At 53.6% G+C, this 9,841-nt stretch overlaps 1 protein-coding gene across 2 annotated transcripts in view; it reads right to left on the reverse strand.

Moving 5' to 3' along the window:
- Window positions 1–1,158: 1,158 nt before the first annotated feature.
- GRM4 (glutamate metabotropic receptor 4) overlaps window positions 1,159–9,841 on the reverse strand; it is a 115,116-nt gene continuing 106,433 nt past the window's right edge. Inside the window, exon 11 of one of the 2 annotated variants that reach the window (XM_011373483.2) lies at window positions 1,159–1,885. In XM_011373483.2, coding sequence (XP_011371785.1) covers window positions 1,836–1,885 — 50 coding nt within the window. In that variant the 3' untranslated portion in view covers window positions 1,159–1,835. The remainder of the gene's footprint in view (window positions 1,886–9,841) is intronic. The other variant, XM_011373484.2, reaches the window with a different exon arrangement.

Raw genomic sequence — 9,841 nt, forward strand, 5'->3', positions numbered from 1 at the left:
AAGCAGCACAAGCAGCCTGGGCTCCAGAGCTGTCTGTGGCCTCATTGTGTCACTGGCTCTATAATTTACCCCCATAAGGCCCAGCCCATAAGCCACTCCCCACTCCCTACCTCCCAACCTGCCAGGGAAGCCAGCTGCTGTGAACACACATTCCACACTTGCCTTTGGCCCAGGACAGGCATCTTCATAATGTGGATGCGATGTCGACTCACACCCACGTGAGCCTAAACAGACAGACAAACAAGCATGCATATGGAGCTGCCAGAAGCGCGCGCGCGCGCGCGCGCACACACACACTCACACACGCGCGCGCGCGCAGCCAAAACAGATACACACAGAGCTGGGGGGAGCAACACACATGCACACCTGTGCCGTGCCCCTGGCCCACCTGGACACACGCCACACACTGATCTCCAGGACAGACACACATCATCTTAGCACCTGTGATCTGGAGACAGGAAAAGCAGGGGCAGGGAGGGATGTGGTGCTGGGAGCCCCAAAAGCTGATTTCTCAAGAGGAGAGCTTCCTGGCTGGAAGGAGAGGAGAGGCTCAGGTCATGGGGTGGGGATATAGGTCCCAGGTATGAAAGATGTAAAAGCCAGGAGAGAGGCAGGGTAGAAATGGTAACTTCCTTAGGGGCTGCAGGGCAGAGGACAGGGACAGGGCATCCTCCTTACCAGCAGGGGAGTTCTGAAATCTTCCACAATGTCCTGACCTCTCCCTGCCCAAGGCCTCTCCACTCCCGCACTTGATGCTGGCCTGGGGAGCAGCCTCCATCACCCCCAAGTCCTAGGTCTCCATCACCCAGTTCCTCCTCTCTTACCCAGGCCCTCTGACTGCAGGTTGAGCCTGAGGTCCCACCGCCGGATCCTCAGTTGATGTGAGCCGTGGTGCAAAACCGTGTGTTTATTTTTATTAGAAATGTTCTTGGTATAAAAACAATCATGCGCTACACATTGTCATCAATAACCATCACCGAACACCCAGGCACTGAACTCCGTGTCATCAGCAAGAGAGGCGGGTGGGCAGGCGGGCAGGACACACAGCAGACGGGCAGGGGCAGGCGGGCAGGCTGCGGGCCACAGGGATACACAGAGGCCACCAGGAGGAAGCAGCACTTTGCAACACACTCAAGATTTGTTTTTGTTTGGCTTTTTTGTGTTTTGACTTTTTTTTCTTTTTTCTCTTTTGCAACATGTACGATTTGGTGAATTGGGGAAGGGTGGCAGGGAGGGGAGAGCAGAGGCTGGACATAAATGAAGGTGGGGAGGGGGCTGAGAACAGGATAGAAAAAAGCATGAGAGGAGAGACCCAGGTGGAGCACAAGAGAAAAACAGGAGAGACTTGGAGACAGAGAGTTCATGAGCAAGAGGAGGCAGAGGAAGAAAGAAAGAAGATACAGAAAAAGCAGAATACACAGACAGACAGAGAGAAAAGGCAATATAACGATAAGAGAAAATAAAGAAGGATGGAGACAGACTGAGGTTACCAATGGGACAAGCAGAGTCAAAGAGAGAGGGAAAAAAACAGCACTGGGGCCCACGAAACCTGAGCTCCTGTGATTTGGGGCCAGGAGAGGCCCTGGTCCAAGACTCAGGCTCTTAGGGTTGGTGAAGCTGCCCCAGCCCCTTGTCCTCCTCTTGTCGCCCGCCCAGCTTGCCCAGGCTACCCAGCAATGACCGCTGGGGCTCTGCTGTCCTCAGCACCAAGCCACACCCGTGGGCACCCATGGGTAGGCAGAACATCAGCTGGGCCCCTGGGAGTGGCCCTGGCTCCACGCACCATCCACAAGGGTCTCGGTTCCTTCTCCTCATGTTTGGTTCCGATGGCCTAGCTAGATTGCATGGTTGGTGTAGGTGACGTAGGTCTGTTTGGTGGCCAGCACTGGAAGAAGAGAGACCAGGGGTACCCAGAAGTTAGGAGATAGCTTCTCCAAACCCCCTGCTGCACAAGCACAGCCCTGCCCATGGCATCAAGTCCAGACCACTGAACTGAGCAGTCCACATCCCTCTGGGCCGGTGGGCACTGGCCCGCCTTGCCTATTCCACTGTTTCCTCCAGTGTTTCCCCACTCTCTGCACTGAGCCCAGCCTCCTGGTATACCGTTCCCACCTCCACTCCTTTGCTAGGGCTTGGCTGCTTGCCTGAAGTGCCTTCCGAATTCACCACCTGCTCTAGGTAGGACCCCCTCCTTTGAGTCCTTCCTCCCAAATCCCACCCCTCTGTGCACCCCATGGAGCCCCTGCCCCTCTATGGGGCTCCCACGGAGTGCCCCGCTTCTGTGCACAACCCCCCACAGGGCCCCTGCCACTTCCTGACTTTGCCACACTTTAAGAGAATCATTTTTATTTGTGATATAATTACATATCCCTAAAGCACAGCTGACTCTTAAACAACATGGTTTGAATTTCATGGGTCCGCTTATACGCAGCTTTGTTTTGTTTTGTTTTGTTTTGTTTTGTTCTGGACTGTTTTCAATCTGTGGCTGAGAGTCTGCAGATGCTGAGAGCGCACTGTATGCACTGATCTCCAGCAGTTTATAAAGGGGATTTGGCATCTGCGGTGAGTCCTAGAACCAATCCCCCGCAGATACCAAGGGACAACCTAGGTTTTACGGGGAGGTCAAAAGTTATACGTAGATTTTTTGACTGCATGGGGAAGGAAGTGGGGGGTCAGCACCCCTAAAACTCACTTTGTTCAAGGATCGACTATATTATCAAAGGAAAATTTTGAGAAGTTCAATAGCACACATTCTGGAAGAGCACATGCCAGGAATATACAGAGATTAGCAGCCCACAGGAAGTAAGTGGGGAATGGGGACAAAGGAAATAAATAATGGAACCAGAAAGGTGCCTTGAGAAGCTAGAAACTGAGGCATATGACTGACTCAGCCCTCTCCCCATGCTAAGGAAAACGGACATTCTCCGGTCCCCTCTTCCATGCAGCCACCCTTCCCATTTCCGGGTGTCCCTGTCTTGCCTCAGTCTTGAGCCTCCCTTACCTGCACTCATCACTCTGCTCCCTCTCACCCACCTCTGAGACTGGGGTTGCATGTCAGGGTATTCCTATCTCCTGGACACAGCCTTCTTCCCCACCCCCAGCTAGTTGACAGCATCAGCTCTCATGGGCAGCATGAGTGGTCCCTTGACCTTCACCCTGCCAGGGTTCAGATCTCACAGCAGCCCAGTGAGGAGGCCAGATAAGTGTCACCCCTCCATTTCAAAAATGAAGAACTGAGGCCAGAGCGGTGAAGAGCTTGGTTAGGTCCTGCCCTGCCAGGGTTCAAGGTATCCTTCTGTGGCCTGGAGGACAAGTCAGTAGAGAGCAATGAAGGGCTGAGTTGCTACCTGGGTCGGGGGCTGGTTTGCTGGCACAGAGTGAGGAGGCTGGATGGAAGAAAATCATGCATGGTACGCTTTGTCATAAAGCCGCCCTGACCCTCCATCAGGATCCTGTCAGCTCAGAAAAGGAGGCACATCCGCCAGGCTCAGCCAGGGGCATCTGACCTAGAGAAGAGGACACTGAGGGCAACAGTGTGGTGGGCTGCACACTGGCCCCGCAATCCTCTTTTCCCTTTTTTCGTTGGGATCATGACTACCAAAGTTAAGGACTATGTTTCCCAGCTCCCCTTGCAGCAAGTATGGCTCCGCATGACCACATTCCTGCTAACACGTGAGTGGAAGGGCTCTGTGCAACTTCCACCTCATTTGATTAAAATGGATTGTTTCCTCTCTTTCGCCTTTCATGGGAAGAACAGACATTGAGGGCATCCAGCCTCAACCATGAAGACAAGGACAACCCTCTGGGAACTGATGGACAAACAAAATGAAAGGAACATGGGTCTCCGCTCCTGCCACCCACCATGTACTATATATCAGAGAGAAACAAATATCTATTTGATTGAGCCACTCTGCTCTGGGGCCTCTTTGTCATAGCAGCATAACTGGAAGCCCACTAACACAGGCAGGATTGCTATGTCCCACTCTCTGGGGTCCATCAAGTGTGGGAAGAAGCAGTGATGGGAGTGGGGTGGGCAGAGGGGCACACTGTGTACTAGGGGGCAGGCAAGACGATCAGAGTGCAGTTGAGCTAAAGGAGGAACTTTGTCCTGAGCTGAGAGTGGAGTGGGTAGCCTTATGTGGTAGGTAGGCTCCCTGTCAGCAGAAATAGTCAAGGAAAGGATGAACAATCACTCCCCTGAACAGTGCCAGGGAAGTTTCAAGTTTTGGGTGCCACCTAGACAGGTGCTAATGAAAGGAAATGGTGCCTATGACATCCAAGAAGAGAATAAGACCACAGCACAGTACCTTGTAGTGTACAAAGAATCCCCACCTTCACTTCTAAAATGGCTCATGTCCCTCCAGGCTGTTGGGCGTCCAAGAAGGAGGAAGGATCCCAGGATGGGTTGGTTTTGATGGAGCAACATCTAGGAGGGGGTCTGGGTGGGGGTGCACTTGGAGAAGGGAGCTGAGTGACTGAAGGCTGGGACCTGGGGATGTCAGAGCTGCTGAAAGGGAGGTGGCAGGACATGCAGAGCAGTGCTCTGAAGACAGGAGCCTCAAAATCCTTCTGTGACCTCAGGCAGCTCTTTTCCTTCCCTGCTAAGCCTCATTTTTCCGGCCTGCAACAACACAGACAGGGGCGGCCCCTTTTGCCTAGACCTCTTTTCCTGAGAGGCACCCCCCACTCCCACATCTCTACCCGACCCTATCCCCCACTGGCAGAAAAAAGCCAGCAGCCAGCTCTGAATCACATGCCGGCAAGCCAGGCCGGTGAGAATCAGTTCCCCAGGGCTCCATCATCCCCTGGGTGAACTGATAAAATTGAGTTTCCAAACCTGTAAACCCATCAGCAGTTCCTGGCTCTGAGGTGAAGGAAAACCTCAGCAGCGCAGTAAAATCTCTACTGACTGCAGGGAAATGGGAGCCTGGGGGCAGCTGCCGGAGCACCAGCCAGGTGGGGGATGAGAGGAAGTGGCCAGGAGGTGAGAGACTTTGGGCCCCTGTTGTCTCTCGAAGACCAGTGCTGTCTCCAATAGGAAATGCAATCCACGGCTCCCAGACCCTGGAAGTGCATTCAGCCCTCAGCTGTAAGCCAGAGGCTCAATGTCTTTGGAGGAGACTTAGCCTCACCATCTTAGCCTCCCCTGGAAAAGGGGAGCAATGAGTCTTAGCCTCCCCTGGAAAAGGGGAGCAATGAGTCTGCCCAGGGACCCTAGGAGCTAACAATGAGGAATGAAAAGAAGAGTCTGGCCAGGAGTCGAGAGACTTGGGGTCCAGTCCTACCTCACCAGTACAGGGGATCTCAGCACCTGCCACATAGCCCTTCCAACAAACTGAACCTCTTGGAGCCTTGATTCTCTCATCTCTAAACGGGGTAATAATTAACCTTAGGCTGGTTCTCAGCCACAGGATGAACGGAAATACTCTTTAAACCTTGCACAATGATGGACGAAGGGGCAGAGCCGAAATAACTGCAGCAATGAGGAGAGGATGAGGAGAGTGACTCCCCAGGGGCATCCTTGGGATGAGGGGAAGGGATGAGGGGGTATGGGCAGAGGAGACAAGCTAGTGACAGGCCCTCGTCGCTGGTTTTCAGACTCCACCACCTCAGATAACAATTAGCTGGGCAGCGGAAAACCTCATTTGTTGCCCCCATGTCTCCACATCCAATCTGCCTGCAATCAGGCCCCTGAATTATTTATTCTGTTGTTTGTTTAAAGATACGTGGCCTGCCAGTGACAGAGTGAAAAATGTTCCTGCTCCACAAGAGTGACACCTTCCCACTCCTCCCGCTCACACCCCTTCAGTCTGGCTGTCCCCAGAATTAATCACTTGGCTCTTGCCTGGTGCCTCTATGGCCCGTGTTGTCACTAAGCTGAGAGACAGTGGGGGCAAGGGGCCCTGGCCTCTGGGGCCCTCACTGTAAGGGTGGGGGGGACAAGTGGGCAGCTCTCATCATTTCCTTCTGGGAAGCAGGGGGCTGGGAACATTGGGTCTTGCCTTGCTATGCTTCCACACCCCTCCCTGTCTACTGAGAGTGGGGGATAATTGTCCCCTGTCTCCAGGTGACCAGCCTGAGCAGAGGCAGAGGCAACAATGTTAGTGAAGTGCCATCAAAGCTCTCTGTGGAGGCCTGCCCATTATGGTCCCCTAGGCTGTCACAGCACCATGACTGTCACCCTTTGGGGTCACGGTGTCATCTCCAGTAGAACACCTAGGAGGGCTAATGCCCCACTCACTCTCACGAGCCCTGTAGCACAGCTGGTTTGATAGACCTGTTCCTGAACCAGCAGAATATGGTTCATGGTGGAATGGGACATGGGAAGGATCAGTCTCTGTGGAAAGGAGGAAAATGAAAGTCAGGAGTGTGGAGCAGGGTGCAGGGAGGGGTCCGCGCTTAGGACAGAAAGGCCTAGTTAGGGGCTGCATTTGAGCAGACACTAAAGTCCAGAGGTGGGAAGTCCTACAAGGACGCTCTGCCCCTCTTCCATCTCAGAGTGGAGGGCCCAGATGACATCTGAAAGGAGCCCCAGGGATGCAGGGAAGCTGGTGCTCTGGGAGGAAAAGCAGGACTGGAGAGAAGAAAAAGGTCATTTGGTGAGAGGTGGTGGTGCTAACAGTCATCAGGGGCGACAGTCATCAAGGGTGTCAATCAAAGGAGGGGGCACTTCAGAAGCCAGGTATATTGCTCAGCAAAGAATGGAAACCCCAGAAACAGGGAGGCCATATAAAGTCAGGGTCAAGAAAAGACACTGTATGGGCCGTCTAGCCATCACCTTGCTGTGTGACCTCAGGAAAGTCACTCACCCTCTCTGGGCCTCAACTAGGGATCAAACCTCCAGCCCTACCCAGGCCTCACAGGACTGCTGTGAAGATCACTCAAGTGAAAAATCCTGTTTGGATGTAGGAAGGGACTGTCTTTTCCACACTTGATATTCTCTCAACACATGAACATGGGTCTCCGCTCCTGCCACCCACCATGTACTATATCTCAGAGAGAAACAAATATCTATTTGATTGAGCCACTCTGCTCTGGGGCCTCTTTGTCATAGCAGCATAACTGGAAGCCCACTAACACAGGCAGGATTGCTATGTCCCACTCTCTGGGGTCCATCGAGTGTGGGAAGAAGCAGTGATGGGGGTGGGGTGGGCAGAGGGGCACACTGTGAGGGGGTAGGCAAGACGATCAGAGTGCAGTTGAGCTAAAGGAGGAACTTTGTCCTGAGCTGAGAGTGGAGTGGGTAGCCTTGTGTGGTAGGTAGGCTCCCTGTCAGCAGAAATAGTCAAGGAAAGGATGAACAATCACTCCCCTGAACAGTGCCAGGGAAGTTTCAAGTTTTGGGTGCCACCTAGACAGGTGCTAATGAAAGGAAATGGTGCCTATGACATCCAAGAAGAGAATAAGACCACAGCACAGTACCTTGTAGTGTACAAAGAATCCCCACCTTCACTTCTAAAATGGCTCATGTCCCTCCAGGCTGTTGGGCGTCCAAGAAGGAGGAAGGATCCCAGGATGGGTTGGTTTTGATGGAGCAACATCTAGGAGGGGGTCTGGGTGGGGGTGCACTTGGAGAAGGGAGCTGAGTGACTGAAGGCTGGGACCTGGGGATGTCAGAGCTGCTGAAAGGGAGGTGGCAGGACATGCAGAGCAGTGCTCTGAAGACAGGAGCCTCAAAATCCTTCTGTGACCTCAGGCAGCTCTTTTCCTTCCCTGCTAAGCCTCATTTTTCCGGCCTGCAACAACACAGACAGGGGCGGCCCCTTTTGCCTAGACCTCTTTTCCTGAGAGGCACCCCCCACTCCCACATCTCTACCCGACCCTATCCCCCACTGGCAGAAAAAAGCCAGCAGCCAGCTCTGAATCACATGCCGGCAAGCCAGGCCGGTGAGAATCAGTTCCCCAGGGCTCCATCATCCCCTGGGTGAACTGATAAAATTGAGTTTCCAAACCTGTAAACCCATCAGCAGTTCCTGGCTCTGAGGTGAAGGAAAACCTCAGCAGCGCAGTAAAATCTCTACTGACTGCAGGGAAATGGGAGCCTGGGGGCAGCTGCCGGAGCACCAGCCAGGTGGGGGATGAGAGGAAGTGGCCAGGAGGTGAGAGACTTTGGGCCCCTGTTGTCTCTCGAAGACCAGTGCTGTCTCCAATAGGAAATGCAATCCACGGCTCCCAGACCCTGGAAGTGCATTCAGCCCTCAGCTGTAAGCCAGAGGCTCAATGTCTTTGGAGGAGACTTAGCCTCACCATCTTAGCCTCCCCTGGAAAAGGGGAGCAATGAGTCTTAGCCTCCCCTGGAAAAGGGGAGCAATGAGTCTGCCCAGGGACCCTAGGAGCTAACAATGAGGAATGAAAAGAAGAGTCTGGCCAGGAGTCGAGAGACTTGGGGTCCAGTCCTACCTCGCCAGTACAGGGGATCTCAGCACCTGCCACATAGCCCTTCCAACAAACTGAACCTCTTGGAGCCTCGATTCTCTCATCTCTAAACGGGGTAATAATTAACCTTAGGCTGGTTCTCAGCCACAGGATGAACGGAAATACTCTTTAAACCTTGCACAATGATGGACGAAGGGGCAGAGCCGAAATAACTGCAGCAATGAGGAGAGGATGAGGAGAGTGACTCCCCAGGGGCATCCTTGGGATGAGGGGAAGGGATGAGGGGGTATGGGCAGAGGAGACAAGCTAGTGACAGGCCCTCGTCGCTGGTTTTCAGACTCCACCACCTCAGATAACAATTAGCTGGGCAGCGGAAAACCTCATTTGTTGCCCCCATGTCTCCACACCCAATCTGCCTGCAATCAGGCCCCTGAATTATTTATTCTGTTGTTTGTTTAAAGATACGTGGCCTGCCAGTGACAGAGTGAAAAATGTTCCTGCTCCACAAGAGTGACACCTTCCCACTCCTCCCGCTCACACCCCTTCAGTCTGGCTGTCCCCAGAATTAATCACTTGGCTCTTGCCTGGTGCCTCTATGGCCCGTGTTGTCACTAAGCTGAGAGACAGTGGGGGCAAGGGGCCCTGGCCTCTGGGGCCCTCACTGTAAGGGTGGGGGGGACAAGTGGGCAGCTCTCATCATTTCCTTCTGGGAAGCAGGGGGCTGGGAACATTGAGTCTTGCCTTGCTATGCTTCCACACCCCTCCCTGTCTAGTGAGAGTGGGGGATAATTGTCCCCTGTCTCCAGGTGACCAGCCTGAGCAGAGGCAGAGGTAACAATGTTAGTGAAGTGCCATCAAAGCTCTCTGTGGAGGCCTGCCCACTATGGTCCCCTAGGCTGTCACAGCACCATGACTGTCACCCTTTGGGGTCACGGTGTCATCTCCAGTAGAACACCTAGGAGGGCTAATGCCCCACTCACTCTCACGAGCCCTGTAGCACAGCTGGTTTGATAGACCTGTTCCTGAACCAGCAGAATATGGTTCATGGTGGAATGGGACATGGGAAGGATCAGTCTCTGTGGAAAGGAGGAAAATGAAAGTCAGGAGTGTGGAGCAGGGTGCAGGGAGGGGTCCGTGCTTAGGACAGAAAGGCCTAGTTAGGGGCTGCATTTGAGCAGACACTAAAGGCCAGAGGTGGGAAGTCCTACAAGGACGCTCTGCCCCTCTTCCATCTCAGAGTGGAGGGCCCAGATGACATCTGAAAGGAGCCCCAGGGATGCAGGGAAGCTGGTGCTCTGGGAGGAAAAGCAGGACTGGAGAGAACAAAAAGGTCATTTGGTGAGAGGTGGTGGTGCTAACAGTCATCAGGGGCGACAGTCATCAAGGGTGTCAATCAAAGGAGGGGGCACTTCAGAAGCCAGGTATATTGCTCAGCAAAGAATGGAAACCCCAGAAACAGGGAGGC

The sequence above is a fragment of the Pteropus vampyrus genome, unplaced genomic scaffold (assembly GCF_000151845.1).
Source record: "Pteropus vampyrus isolate Shadow unplaced genomic scaffold, Pvam_2.0 Scaffold225, whole genome shotgun sequence".
In the NCBI taxonomy this organism is placed as follows: Eukaryota; Metazoa; Chordata; class Mammalia; order Chiroptera; family Pteropodidae; genus Pteropus; species Pteropus vampyrus.